The sequence below is a fragment of the Ictalurus punctatus genome, unplaced genomic scaffold (genome assembly GCF_001660625.3).
Source record: "Ictalurus punctatus breed USDA103 unplaced genomic scaffold, Coco_2.0 Super-Scaffold_100046, whole genome shotgun sequence".
In the NCBI taxonomy this organism is placed as follows: domain Eukaryota; kingdom Metazoa; phylum Chordata; class Actinopteri; order Siluriformes; family Ictaluridae; genus Ictalurus; species Ictalurus punctatus.
In genome coordinates, this window is record NW_026521087.1 from 4336793 (window position 1) to 4352061 (window position 15269).

At 40.1% G+C, this 15269-nt stretch overlaps 4 protein-coding genes across 4 annotated transcripts; 1 reads left to right on the forward strand and 3 right to left on the reverse strand.

Moving 5' to 3' along the window:
- The first annotated feature begins 8200 nt into the window (after positions 1–8200).
- On the forward strand, positions 8201–8654 carry LOC128630163 (histone H2B-like). The gene has a single exon (XM_053678788.1). It carries the CDS (start codon positions 8238–8240, stop codon positions 8610–8612), a length of 375 nt encoding a protein of 124 aa, XP_053534763.1. The 5' UTR covers positions 8201–8237; the 3' UTR covers positions 8613–8654.
- Positions 8655–10058: 1404 nt separating this feature from the next.
- On the reverse strand, positions 10059–10528 carry LOC108262177 (histone H3). The gene has a single exon (XM_017462788.3). It carries the CDS (start codon positions 10514–10516, stop codon positions 10106–10108), a length of 411 nt encoding a protein of 136 aa, XP_017318277.1. The 5' UTR covers positions 10517–10528; the 3' UTR covers positions 10059–10105.
- Positions 10529–10668: 140 nt separating this feature from the next.
- Positions 10669–11346, reverse strand: LOC108262178 (histone H2A). The gene has a single exon (XM_017462789.3). It carries the CDS (start codon positions 11156–11158, stop codon positions 10772–10774), a length of 387 nt encoding a protein of 128 aa, XP_017318278.1. The 5' UTR covers positions 11159–11346; the 3' UTR covers positions 10669–10771.
- Positions 11347–11396: 50 nt separating this feature from the next.
- LOC128630145 (histone H1-like) lies at positions 11397–12397 on the reverse strand. Its single transcript, XM_053678757.1, has one exon. The coding sequence runs from the start codon at positions 12352–12354 to the stop codon at positions 11737–11739; it is 618 nt and encodes a 205-aa protein (XP_053534732.1). The 5' UTR covers positions 12355–12397; the 3' UTR covers positions 11397–11736.
- Positions 12398–15269: the final 2872 nt, after the last annotated feature.

Here is a 15269-nt window from a genome sequence, read left to right on the forward strand (position 1 = left end):
CTCCTGAAACACTACTAACGTTACAAACTATAATACTGCGCGAAGTGCGCAGCCGCACGAGGGGTTTAAATAACCAACATAATTAAACTAAAGCATAGACACCTGGAGAAATAAAGACACACCCTCGAACATAAGCCAATACCTGGACAGGAAGTAAATCAAAACAAACGAGCCGCGCGTGTCCATCTGTCAGAGTCTCGTGCACGCGCGCTCTGCAGCAGTCTTTGCGCTTCGACGCAGCAGCGCCATCCACCGGCGGAAGCGTAACAGATGTAAAAACAGACTTAAAAACATTGAGTCATTTAAAACAGGTCAACTGTTTTCTATTATACAAGCAGCGTGTGTGTGTTCTGTTTCATTTTCTTTTCAGGGATAAACACACTGGAGGATTTTTTGTTGATCTGGCACAAAATTAAAAGGAACTAAATTACATTAAAAAGGGGGAAACTTTGGGTACCAAGGTTATAAGTTATAAACTAGGGAACATTGAGTGAGAGAGAGAGAGAGAGAGAGAGAGAGAGAGAGAGAGAGAGAGAGAGAGAGAGAGAGAGAGAATTGGCATGTGGTCTGCGCCTCTGTAGCACCGCTGTTCTACAGTAAGTGCTGAGGGAGAGACCTGAATGTCGGGCTGCCAGATAGCTTCATTTCAACTATTACTATTAACTGGATGGGGTGGGGTTAATATTTGACTAGTGCATAAATTACACCTAATACGTCTAGGTCACTAGTTACTATTAGCTGTAATTTAATCAAAAAAGAGAGCCTAGTATGTTTATTAGAAACCAACCAAAATCACTCCAAGAGTGAGACATGTAAAAGTCCCTGAGGTTACAAAGGAACCCAGGGTAACTTCTAAGCAAACAAAGGCCTCTCTCACATTGGCTAATGTTAATGTTCATGAGTTCACCATCAGGAGAACACTGAACAACAATGGAGTGAATTACAGTGTTACAAGGAGAAAACCACTGCTCTCCAAAAAGAACATTGCGGTCCATCTGCAGTTTGCTAATGATTACGTGGAAAAGTCTTTTGGAAAAATGTTTTGTGTGGAAAAATATAACCTTTTGGTTTAAATAAGAAGTGTTATGTTTGGAGAAAGCAAACACTACATTCCAGCATAAGAACCTTACTTATAAGAACCTTTCAATAATGGATGGAACAATGAATTCTGAATTATAACAGTGAATTCTAAAGGAAAGTTTCAGGACATCTGTCTGTGAACTGAATCTCAAGAGAAAGTGGGTCATGCAGCAGGCCAACAACCCTAAGCACAAAAAGCACATAATGGTCCACCAAAGTATGGTTAAAAGAGAATAAAATTCATGTTTCAGAATTTGCCAAGTCAATGTCCTGACTTTAATCCAATAGAAATGTTGTGGAAGGACCTCAAGCAAGCAGTTCATGTGAGGAAAATCACCAGCATTCCAGAGTTGAAGCTGTTCTGTACTGAGAAACGAGCTAAAATTCTTACAAGCCGATGTGCAGGACTGATCAACAGTAAAAACAGGGAAAATGTTTAGTTTCGGTTATTTCTGACCAAGGGATTCACACCATATGCTGAAAGCAAAGGTTCACATAGGATCACATAATAGAAAGAAAACATTCTACACACCGTTATACCACCAGAAGCAGTCTGGACTGTTGACACAAGGCAGGTTCAAGCTGCTGATGCCAATGTCTGACCCTATCATCTACATGTCACAACAGAAATCAAGATTCATCAAATCAGGCAATGTTTTTCCATGCTTCAACTGTCCAGTTCCAGTGAGTCCACGCCCACTCTAGCCTCAGGTTCCTGTTCTTGGCTCACAGACAGGAGTGGAATTAATATGGTTGTAGCTTATCCACCTCATTTGGTTAGACGTATTGTATGTTGCAAGAGGGTTTTCTGCTCCCACACTTGTAAAGAATTATCATTACCATAGCCTTTCTGTCAGCTCGAACCAGTCTGTCCATTCTCCTCTGTCCTCTCTCATCAACAAGGTGTTTGTTTTTCTCCATCATTCTGTGTAAACTCAAGAGATTGCTGTCTGTGAAAATCCCAGATCAGCCTCTAAAATTCTCAAACCAGCTCGTCTGGCACCAACATTCATACCATCATCACTGAGATCACTGAGATTCTGATGTTTGCTGTGAACATTAACTGAAGCTTACTGAAATACTTACCTGTATCTGCATGATTTTATGCATTGCGCAGCTGCCACACGAATTAGTTAAGTTCTTTTTCAAACACATCCTGCAGAAGCAAATAAGATCGGCACTCCAGCTGCTTTGACTAGCCTAATGCAAAATGTATTCAAAATACTATTTTTCCTAAAACAGATCATTAAGAACTCCAAAACACCTGAAAGTGGATTCAAGGCACTGTATACAGTGTTACCACCACTGAAATCACCGTTTAATTACATATGCTTCAACAGTTAAAATATATCATAAATAAAAAAAATACAGTATTATTATTATTATTATTATTATTATTATTATAATTATTATTATTATTATTATTATTATTAATAATAATAATAATAATAATAATAATAATAACAATAATAATAATGATGATGATAATGATAATAATAATAATAATAATAATAATAATAATAATAATAATAATAATAATAATATGTGTAATTTATATAGCTCCTTACTCATAACCTGTGTCGTTTTACAATTACAATGTCTCAACAAAACATGGAACATGCGGTAGACTAGATTTGAGAAAAAATATGATTTATAGTTTACAAAGAAATATTAAATTTCTCATCAAAACACGATTTCACTGCTTATGCTAAGCTTAATTTACACAAGTTTCTAATTACAAGATTGATTTATATAAAGTGAGCATGATCAATTCATGTAGTATTAATGTAAACCCATTACATTATGAAATCTTGTGGGGATGTTGGCACTGACAGGTACTTTAACTATAGTATTTAAATTAACATGATTCAAAGGTGTGTGATAGAATAGCACAGTGTTTTAATAAATTCAATGCTAATGAATATTAGGTGCTATTATTAATGAATATTATCCTGGTGTCTACTATTTTTTGAGAACAGTTTCATATTGAAATACAATGAATCTGCACATTTTAACAGTTCAAATGGAGAAGTTATTAATGTTTTGTCACAGTAATGATTCTGTGTCTCATTGCCAAAAATGAAAAGCTCTTAACTCTGAAAGTCAATTAAACAATGTTTGAAGGAGAATCTATTATAAATGCATCATCAGATGACTAAAGGGAATGCTGGATGATCCGTCACATCAGTTTTAGCCTGACATTTTTGCTTTTGCGTCACACATTTGTACAACAGTTTTTATGAATCAGACATTGATTGATTCATAAATCAATTATCTCGCTGGATAAAACCTATACCTATATTATATATGTATATATTTATGTATGTATAAAATGTAAATGGAAGGTTTTTGCTTCATGTTTTTTTAAACTTTGCTGTAGACTGTCGTTTGAGTCAAACTTATTTGCATTTGAAGAACACAAAGTGCATTTGCCTTTTAAATAAACTAAATAACCATTTAGTGATACACCAAGTGGACAGCTCAGAATTTAAAGGGTCAAAGAAATGACTTTCTGATCTATGTCGAAGAAGGTAAGAAATTCTGATTTCAAGTATCAAACAGATTTCAAGTATTTAAAAAAAATCTCATTTTACAGTACACTATGATTGATTTAATATCACTTGTAAATTGTCATCATTTAAAAAGACAATACCTTTTATAGATTAAAAACACAACCTATCAAATGTTCCTATAATTTATATATTTTTTTGCGCAGGGATATGCATTTTCTCATTGCAGTCGATTCTGACCCATCAGCAAGGTAAGAATACAGTATAGTAGAATACAGAAATACACACACACACACACACACACACACACACACACACACACACACACACACACAAATGTCTGAGACCACATTGAAAATCTGGATTTTTTTTTCTCTTACATTTTGAAATAAATAGGTTTTAGAATTTATTAATATTTAAAACAAAGAAAGTAAATGTTTAATATTTTGGATATATATATATATATATATATATATATATATATATATATATATATATATATATATATATATATATATATATATATATATTTAAATTCTGCAACTGTAAACATTAAGAAACTCTGAATCTCTTGTAAATATTTTAAAGATTCTACTTTTTTTTTTTTTTACTGAAGTTGTCAATAATACAATCAATACAGTCAATAATACAATTTCGAATGAAAATGTTAAAATTAAATAATAAAAAAATGCAAAATAGAAACATTTTCCACTAGTGCTCTCAGACTTTTGGCACCGACTGTGTGTGTGTGTGTGTGTGTGTGTGTGTCTGTGTGTACGTAAACAAACTATTAATGAAAATAAAATTTTGTGTAAGATAAATGAATGAATAAATATGTTCTCTTCTCCCCTCCAGTCGATGTGGCCTTAGGAGGAATAGCAGTACAATCTTCTTTACACTAACAATTATCCTGCTTACTTTGCTATCGACGACAACAGAGCATCTAACATGAATTTCAACTCGTGTGATTACGGCTGCTCCTAAGGCCATACAGACTTCATATGAATCCATAATGAACTTTTTCACACTAACTGTTGTTACCCAGATGAGGATGGGTTCCCTTCTGAGTCGGGTTCCTCTCAAGGTTTCTTCCTCTTAAAACATCTTAGGGAGTTTTTCCTTGCCACCGTCGCCACTCAGTGGCTTGCACAGTTGGGATAAATTCACACCTTTAATATCTGTATACCATGTTGATATTTCTGTAAAGCTGCTTTGAGACAATGTCTATTGTAAAAAGCGCTATACAAATAAAATTGAATTGAATTGAACTTATGTTTATATCCAAAATGCTCCACTGTGTGTAAGGGGCAGGGGAAACTGGTGCAAGCTGTTCAAAAGGTTTAGTTTAATTTAAGTTTGTCATTATATGCTGTATCTGCGCGCTTGCAGTGTAAATTCTGTCGGAAGTGACATGTTAGTAACTAGGCTGCGTTGCTGGTCACGCGCGGTGTAGACGCGCTGATACAGAGTGTAGCGTGAGTAAGATCTGTAATGTCTAATTCAAACATTATGATCAAAAGTAAAATAATGTCTAAAGACACCGAGGAACAGAAACCACAAGGTGCAGTGAAAGTGAGTTTTTATTATTCATTTAGGACTATATATATATATATATATATATATATATATATATATATATATATATATATATATATATATATATATATAGTATTTATGCATTATTTTTTTTTTATAGATGCACAAAAAGCACCGAATTAAACTATAGTCCTAAATTAATAATATATATTCTGGTGTGTGTGTGTGTGTGTGTGTGTGTGTGTGTGTGTGTGTGTGTTGGGTTCTTTTCTGTTTTGTACAAACAGTTGTGTAAAGTTTTACTGTGAAGTTTATATTTGTTACACTCAGTCTGTGGACTTTATATTAAATAAACAAAAACAAATGGTACTGAAAGTTCGCTCCACCCCATACGATTAATCAAAAAAATAATTGGCCAACTAATAGTAATAATAATAATAATAATAATAATAATAATAATAATAATAATAATAATAATAATAATGCTGTTAAACAGTTCAGAAGCTCCGTGTATTGTCCTTGTTACGTGAAAACTAGACAATGCACAGTAATAACACTGATGAGTTGCGTTATTATTATTATTATTATTATTATTATTATTATTTTTATTATTATTAATAAGCTCATAGCAACACTGATGAAATACACATACAGTACAAAAAACCACACACACAAATAGAGAATGTGTTTAGCATTTTGTTTTTACATCTGCACATAATTTAGTCTGCACATCGTTTAGCAGCTGATTTAGAATTAAAAATGTCATTTATAAGTCTACATAATGAGTCTTTATTGGTCACATATGCAGTAGAGCACAGTGAAATTGTTTTCTTCACATACCCCAACATGTCAGGAAGCTGGGGTCAGAGCACAGGGTCATGATATGGTGACCTGACCTTCTGATCAGTAAACCAGAGCCTTAACCACTAAGCCACCTCTGCCCCAGTGGTGAGAGAAACATGAATGTCCATAGCATCTATTACTTCTTACCCCACTATTTGCCAAATAATACAAATATAGACTTCTAAACACCGCTATTAAAAGCTTAATAAAGAGAATACTGCAATTTTTGGGAAATTGCCGTTCCCGAGTTTGGCCACACGAGGGCAGTCATGTTCCATCCAGCACAACACACGCCGCCTAAAACAGAAGGTAGGTTGTAGGTATTTTACTATTACTACTACTACTTCTAATAATGACCTCAATCGAAGTAATTAAATACGTAATGAAAATTGTTGTCTATATAGCTGACCTCATTTTTCTACACAGTGAGTTAAAGGCGCACAACTATCAGAATCCCAGTTCATAATTGTGTTTGATTGGCCAAGTAGAATAAAGTGTGCGAGGAGTCCGACTCTTTTTGAGCTTATTGGACATTACGCATTGCTGTAATTATCTCATTGGCACTACTTAATTGCTCATAGTTTATTTGACGAATGCAACTGCTGCGACATATTTTGCCAATCTTAAGCTCAGCCGTCATTCTGGAGGCGCAGTTTTGGTTGATGCATGACATTTAGGTTCAAACACAGTGTGTACATCGACTGTAACACAGATAGTGAAAATGGAAATGTGAAAAGAGAAGGCCAGTGATTAGAGAGAGAGAGAATGGGGAAGAAGAAGACGTTAGCAGGTGAAAAGCAGTGCCTAGTGTTTGTTTTAGCAAAAGAGAGCTATTGTGTGACCGTTGGCGTTAGGCCCGCCTCCTCGCCTGTTCTCAACTAGGTCCTGTCGAGTGTGGATAAGTAGGTGGGCGCTGCGCGAGAAGTTTTATTGAGTGACTTGACTTCGGGAGCAGCGTCATGTCTGGAAGAGGCAAGGGTGGTAAAGGACTCGGCAAAGGAGGCGCTAAGCGCCATCGCAAGGTGCTTCGCGATAACATCCAGGGAATCACCAAGCCGGCTATTCGCCGTCTGGCTCGCCGTGGTGGTGTAAAGCGTATTTCTGGTCTGATCTATGAAGAGACTCGCGGTGTGCTGAAAGTGTTTCTGGAGAACGTGATCCGCGACGCCGTCACCTACACCGAGCATGCCAAGAGAAAGACCGTGACCGCCATGGATGTGGTGTACGCCCTGAAACGCCAGGGACGCACCCTGTACGGCTTCGGCGGTTAAACGCTCTAACACCGAACGACGCAAACACAACGGCTCTTTTAAGAGCCACCCACATGTCTAGAAAAAGAGCTGTTCCGTGTGGGGGGGAAAGGCTTTTTCTTTCGTGAAGCATAAAGCATCAAACGCTGTACAGCAGTAGCATAAGTGGTAGATCTATTTGTATTTTTTTTTTAATAATTCTCTCTCTCTCTTTTTATATATATATATATATATATATATATATATATATATATATATATAAAACTCCGTATATATTAAATATTGTATTATATATAATATCGTACAGTATACAATATTAGATACATATATATTAAATATTGTAACTTGTTTGATTAAAACAATTTAGAAAATGATTTTAGTAGAAACTTCTATATTTCTCTTTCTCATACGCACGCATGCATGCATATATATAAGAGAGAGAAGTGGGGGAAGTCAAAAGTTTTTTCTGTTTTTTCAAGCATAAGGTATCAAACGCTCTACACAAGTAGTAAAAGTGATAGATAAGAACTATCTGTGTACATAAAAAGAGAATTTATTTTTGTTTTTTTGTACACTTTATTTTTTTTATACATTTATATGCACAGTATTAAATATTATAACGTGTTTAAAATGAGTTACAAGACGGTTTTAGTAGAAACTTACTTCCGCGTTTCTTTCTCTTTCTCTCTCTCTCTCTCTCTCTCTCTCAATATATATATATATATATATATGTGTGTGTGTGTGTGTGTGTGTGTGTGTGTGTGTGTGTATAATTTTTTTCAAGCCAATTGTTTTTTCATAGTGCACGTTGCACTGTAAATACAACGGCGGGAAGGGAAACAAAGCGTAGCGGAGGAGGGAGGAGCAGTAGGAGGCGCCATGCAGGAGGAGGTATCGAATTTTGGCCAATCAAAAAAAGGTGTCTTGTGTGGACGTCATTAGCATGTGGGTCTGTAAATAGAGCGGGCGCGAGGCGGGCGTTACTTATTTTCTGTTCGCTTATTCGAGAAGCAGCATTATGCCCGATCCAGCCAAGACCGCGCCCAAGAAGGGATCAAAGAAAGCCGTGACCAAGACGGCCGGCAAAGGAGGCAAGAAGCGCAGAAAGTCCAGGAAGGAGAGCTACGCCATCTACGTGTACAAGGTCTTGAAGCAGGTGCACCCTGACACCGGCATCTCATCCAAGGCCATGGGCATCATGAACTCCTTCGTGAATGATATTTTTGAGCGCATTGCCGGTGAGTCTTCTCGTCTGGCTCACTACAACAAGCGCTCTACTATCACCTCCAGGGAGATCCAGACTGCCGTGCGCCTGTTGCTTCCCGGCGAGCTGGCCAAGCACGCCGTGTCCGAGGGTACAAAGGCCGTCACCAAGTACACCAGCTCCAAGTAAAGCGCGTTACCGCCGTCTACATCAACCCAACGGCTCTTTTAAGAGCCACCCACTTTTCATACAAAGAGCAATCAATTTTCTTTCGCTTTCTCTCTTGCTGTGTGTGTGAGTGAGTGAGAGGGAGGGGGGGCACTTCTGAAGTGCTGCTCTCCCACGAATGTTCAGGCTTTTGGGTAATTCTAGCAGTCTGATAAATGCAGAGATGAGTACAACTCAGCAGGGTTGTAGCACGGTTTCTCGGGCTTGTATAATCTGAGCAATGCAAAATGGGGCTTTAGCAGCACAAAGTTATTCATATTAAAACTAGCAACAGGAAGTAACTGAAAATGGTATTCTAGTAACACGTAGAAATTCAAACTAAGGTTCTAGAAGCACGTAAAAGTTCTAAATACTGTTGTAGTAACATGTAGTCATTCAAAACAGTGTTCCAGCAGCACAAAGTCATTCAAAAGAATGCTCTAGCAGCATGGAATACAACACACACACACACACACACACACACACACACACACAAGGCAATAGCGGAGTTGGGATAAAGGGCATTAGGGTGACTGTGCTCGTTAGGGTCAGGGAGGAATCCGACCGAGCTAAAGAGGAGGAGGCCGGATGGGCTGGCTGGTGCTAACTAAGCGTGCCTGTTTGGCCCGGGACTACAAGAGCGGAGCGCTGCGTACGAGTGGCGAAGCCCTGACACTGGCAAAGACAGAAGGAGTCTTCTGACCTACACCTATAATCACATTTTCTTGTTGGACATGCTTTCACCATCTATTCATATGCTTTCAGTTTGAATGAAAGTGATACTTATATGTTTCTACTAAAACCGTCTTCTAACTCGTTTTACACATTAAATAATATTTAATACAGTGGACATATATATATATATATATATGAGAGAGAGAGAGAGAGAGAGAGAGAATATCCACAAATAGGGAATAAGATTTCAAAGATGAGGTCATGTCTACAATCATTAAATTACAAAAACAATTATCATGGACGGGACAAAAGGGATGATGGATGAAATGTATGTATGATGTAATAGCTCTTGCCCTAAAATCCGCTTCTAGAAAATTGCCGTTCCCGAGTTTGGACACACGGGGGCAGTCAAGCTCCATCCAGCACAACGCCGCCCGAAACAGAAGGTAAGTTTGAGCTATTTTAATGACACAGCTCATTCCTGTGCATTGTATTGTTCGGACATAACCACAATTAACGGCTCATCTATAAAAACAAACATTACGTAATACTCATAGGACTATATTTATCATGAAAATGCAAAATAAATAACCAACCTTTCTATAATGTTGATAAAAAAGAAAGCCGTGCACTTCATTTACACACACATACATATATACAAACATTATTATTACTGTTCCTTCTCTCTCTCTGTACCACGTTCTAATACTTAAACTGCCCAAGAAAGAAAATTAGCTGTTTTGTGAGACGAGGAAGTGGCTCTTAAAAGAGCCTTTGTGTTTATTAGACGGAGTTGTGGTTTAAGCGCGTTCTCCGCGAATACGGCGGGCCAGCTGAATATCCTTGGGCATGATGGTCACTCTCTTGGCGTGGATAGCGCACAGATTGGTGTCCTCGAACAGACCGACCAGGTATGCCTCGCTCGCCTCCTGCAGGGCCATGACGGCCGAGCTCTGGAAACGCAAGTCGGTCTTGAAGTCCTGAGCGATTTCTCGCACCAGGCGCTGGAAGGGCAGCTTGCGGATGAGCAGCTCAGTAGACTTCTGATAACGACGGATCTCCCTCAGAGCCACGGTGCCGGGCCTGTAACGGTGAGGCTTCTTCACGCCGCCGGTAGCCGGTGCACTCTTGCGAGCAGCCTTAGTGGCGAGCTGCTTCCTTGGCGCTTTGCCACCGGTGGACTTACGGGCGGTCTGCTTGGTTCTTGCCATAGTGTCGAGCTCTTAAATATGGTATCAAATCATGACTAGAAAATTATCGAGTCCTTTTTTATTTACAAATATGCTGTCTTAGAAGGGCACTTTCACCCCTTAGATTTCATTTTAGCAACAGGCTAACTACCACTATTATTATTAAGAAACGTGCTGACTTCAGTAGAAAAACGGGTGTAAAAACTGCACTTTTGAAGCAGAGATGGTGGCTCTTAAAAGAGCCTTTGGGTACTGACAAAGCAGCGGTGGACGAGTTTACTTGGTCTTAACGGCCTTCTCGGTCTTTTTAGGCAGAAGCACAGCCTGAATGTTCGGTAGCACACCACCCTGAGCGATGGTCACTCCGCCGAGCAGTTTGTTCAGCTCCTCGTCGTTACGCACGGCGAGCTGCAAGTGGCGGGGAATGATACGAGTCTTCTTATTGTCACGGGCGGCGTTACCGGCCAACTCCAGGATCTCAGCGGTCAGATACTCCAACACTGCGGCCAGGTAGACCGGAGCGCCGGCACCGACGCGCTCGGCATAGTTGCCTTTACGCAGAAGCCTGTGCACACGTCCCACGGGGAACTGAAGTCCAGCCCTGGATGAACGAGTCTTGGCCTTAGCTCTAGCCTTTCCGCCGGTTTTTCCTCTGCCACTCATCTTGATGCTCAAATCTGTTTTATGAACAACTCCGAAATGAACGTTACACCCCGAGCTCTCCGTGATATAGACAAAACGGCCACTCTCTTATTCGCTAAGAACGCAGTGGCGCATTAGCCAATCATAAACAGGCCGTCGAATTCCAGCGTCAACCCTCCCACCCCTGTTTGTGCGTGTGTGGGTGAGAGAGAGCGCGAATGAAAACAGACAGAAGGGAATATTCATACAAAACACGAAGTAACAACTATATACTGAATTTATTTATTCTTATCATTAACATTGATTTATTATGTATCAATATGTTATCCTACATATTCTGTGATCGTTTTGGAGATCAGGAATGACGTTTAGGAATCACGATCAGGATTCTATCCTACTGTACTAAAATCAGTATCAGCGTGTGGTTATGTGTACATATGTAGCAGATATGTGTATCCATACTATTGTATGTTTCTAACGTGTATTGCTTTGATTCCATAAAGCTTGACTGAAAATGAATTGTCGCTCTTTAAAGGAAAATATGGGTGGCTCTTAAAAGAGCCGTTTAAGGAACAAAAGCATGAAAGAAACAAACGTCTTTACTTCTTTTTGGGTGCTGCCTTCTTCGCCTTTCCCGCTTTAGGCTTTGTGGTCTTGGGCTTGACAGCTTTCGCTTTCTTGGGGCTCTTGGCTGCCTTTTTAGGGGTCGCGGGCTTTTTCGCCTTCTTCGGGCTCTTGGTGGCTTTCTTTGCGGCGGCTGTGGGCTTCTTCGCCTTCTTAGGAGACTTCTTGGCCGCGGCGGCGGGTTTCTTGGCCGCTACCTTCTTGGGCTTCTTAGTAGCGGCGGGCTTTTTGGCGGCGGGCTTTTTCGCTTTGGGCGCGGCTTTCTTCACGGGCTTCTTGGATTCGGTCTGCTTCTTGTTCAGCTTGAAAGAGCCAGACGCGCCGGTCCCTTTGGTCTGCACCAGAGTGCCTTTAGTCACGAGACCCTTAACAGCGATCTTGACGCGCGAGTTGTTCTTCTCCACATCGTATCCGCCGGCAGCCAGCGCTTTCTTCAGAGCAGCGAGAGACACGCCGCTCCTCTCCTTAGACGAGGAAACGGCTTTGACGATCAGCTCGCCGATGCTAGGGCCGGCTTTTTTTGCTCTCGAAGCTGCTTTCTTCTTGGGCGCTTTGGCCGGCGCGGCGGCGGGAGCGGGTGCGACTTCTGCCATCTCTCTTGCAACTACGTAGAATACACGAGTTGTACACTGTACGTTAGTGTGTAACACAGGAACCTCCCTCCTCGCTGCCGGGGGCTGGTCTTAAAAACAGATATGAGAGCGTTGTAGACTCAACTCGGGCGCCGATGAATGAATGCACGGACGCGGCGCGTGCTCAGATGTGTTTTCTCATGGCATTTTTCGGTGAAAATCCCACTAGCAAGACGAGATTCAAAACGTTGAAGCACACGCTGAGCGAGGACGGGCTTTCTCGTTTCCCCCGTGGCCCGGCCTGGCCGGCTAGAGAGCAACAGTCTCGTGCAGCGGACATGAAAAGGCGCGGCGCGCGTTGTACTCAAGCCGGCGGGCTGCGCATTTCGTGCGATGTGGTGTGTAAAAACGGGCGAAAAGCAGGCACGGCCGTCGTATGCGTTCTCGGCCGAGTTAAAGAGGAGCCTTGGGAACGAGCCTGATGTCTTTGCAGCTGTCGAGTGGTGTGTGTAGTATCGGAAGCAGAGCGCGTTGGGGGCCGTGTAAAGCACAGCGCGCCTGACTATAGGCTCCGCTATAGCCTTGTGTGTGTGTGTGTGTGTGTGTGTGTGTGTGTGTGTGTTGTATTCCATGCTGCTAGAACATTCTTTTGAATGACTTTGCGCTAATGTCACCACGCTAATGTCACATTAGTTCGAATGACTAGGTGCTACTACAACAGTATTTAGAATTATTATGCGCTTCTTGAACCTTAGTTCGAATGACTACGTGCTACTGTGACATTAGTTCAAATAACTACGTGCTACTACAACAGTTAGAACAGAGATGGTGATTTTTGATTTGGCCCGCCATGCCATATGGGGGGGAGGGGAGGGGATTTGATTGATGCTGATCTTCATTTCTAATTTAATTTTTTTATTAATTTTAATTTTGAGCTACAAAAAATGTAAATTGAAATTAAATGTAGAGAATAAGAATTAGAATTTTATTTAATGTACATGCATACTTCAAGGCCAGCATGCATTGCGACAGTCAACAAACAGGTAATAATGGAGAGATCCAGGCACTGGCACACAGACAAGAGGAAATTTAAAAAGATTAGGCAAGTTGACTTTTTATTTACTGAAATCAATTCAAAGGCAGTGTGTCTAGTTTGCAAGCAGTCAGTTGCTGTTTTGAAAGAGTACAAAATCCGTCATTATGAAACAAAATGTTCTTCAGCTTTCTCAAAGGACAGCGGCGAGGCATGAAAACAGAAGGCTAGCGAGCTGCTTGCTAAACTTCGATCTGAGCAGAGCGCGCTGCTACGTCCTTCATCAGCTCAAGAAAGTGCCACACGGGCCAGCTATCAGATTTCTTGTATTTTACATCAAGAACAGCTATGTGCCCAATCCATCGGGCTTGTGGATGTGATGCGTGACGTCGTCAAAATTGTGAATGATATACGCTCCAAGGTGCTCTCTCACCTGCAGTTCAAGGTACTGTTGGATGAGATGGATGCACAATATGGTGATGTGTTGTACCACCAGGAGGTTAGATGGCTGAGCAGAGGAAAAGTTCTCAGGAGATTTTTTGATCTGCGTGATGAGATCAGAGCTTTTCAGGAAAGCAAGATTGGTAGTATTCAAGAGCCCATGGATAAGAAATGGCTTTCTGACCTGGCTTTCCTGTTGGACGTCACAGAGCTGCTCAATGTTTTAAATGTTCAGTTCCAGAGAAAAGACCAGATTACCCAGCTTTTTTTTATCACGTCAGATTATACAAGCCCGAGAAACCGTGCTAAAAATTTTAGCTTCAGAGTAAAGAGGATAAAGCAGTTTCAAAGGAGAAGTTTACACAACAGTCCCATTCATAGAGAAACAAGCTATTCTTCGACTGGAGCAAACTTTGCATGGTCGCTATCATTCATTAACACGGCTAGCATGCTAGAAATCACTTGCTCACTTTCATTCAAACTGAAAGCATATGAATAGATGGTGAAGAGTAAATAAATTTAAAGTCTAGATGAAAAGAACAAATGTTGAATAAAAGTTGACTAGGTGGGTGGGAAACAGTCAGTAGGAAAGTAGGAAGAGCTGAACAGAGCAGCAAAGACAAGAGTAAGACATTGTTAGTTGTAGGGGAGAAAGCATGTCCAACAAGAAAATGTGATTATAGGTGTAGGTAAGAAGACTCCTTCTGTCTTTGCCAGTGTCAGGGCTTCGCCACTCGTACGCGTCTTGTAGTCCCGGGCCAAACAGGCACGCCTAGTTAGCACCAGCCAGCCCATCCGGCCTCCTCCTCTTTAGCTCGGTCGGATTCCTCCCTGACCCTAACAAAACACAGTCAACCTAATGCCCTTCATCCCAACTCCGCTATTGCCTTGTGTGTGTGTGTTGTATTCCATGCCGCTAGAGAATTCTTTTGAATGACTTTGTGCTGCTGGAACACTGCCCATGGCCTTGGATGTGCAACTTGATTAATATTAATATTTCTCTTAAACCTCCCCTTTTGTGTAAACATTTAACAGTGAGAGAGAGAGAGAGAGAGAGAGAGAGAGAGAGAGAGAGAGAGAAAGAAACGCGGAAGTAAGTTTCTACTAAAACCGTCTTGTAACTCATTTTAAACACGTTATAATATTTAATACTGTGCATATAAATGTATAAAAAAATAAAGTGTGCAAAAAAACAAAAATAAATTCTCTTTTTATGTACACAGATAGTTCTTATCTATCACTTTTACTACTTGTGTAGAGCGTTTGATACCTTATGCTTGAAAAAACAGAAAAAACTTTTGACTTCCCCACTTTTCTCTCTCTTATATATGCATGCATGCGTATGAGAAAGAGAAATATAGAAGTTTCTACTAAAATCATCTTCTAAATTGTTTTAATCAAACAAATTACAATATTTAATATATATGTATCTAATATTGTATACTGTACAATATTATACATA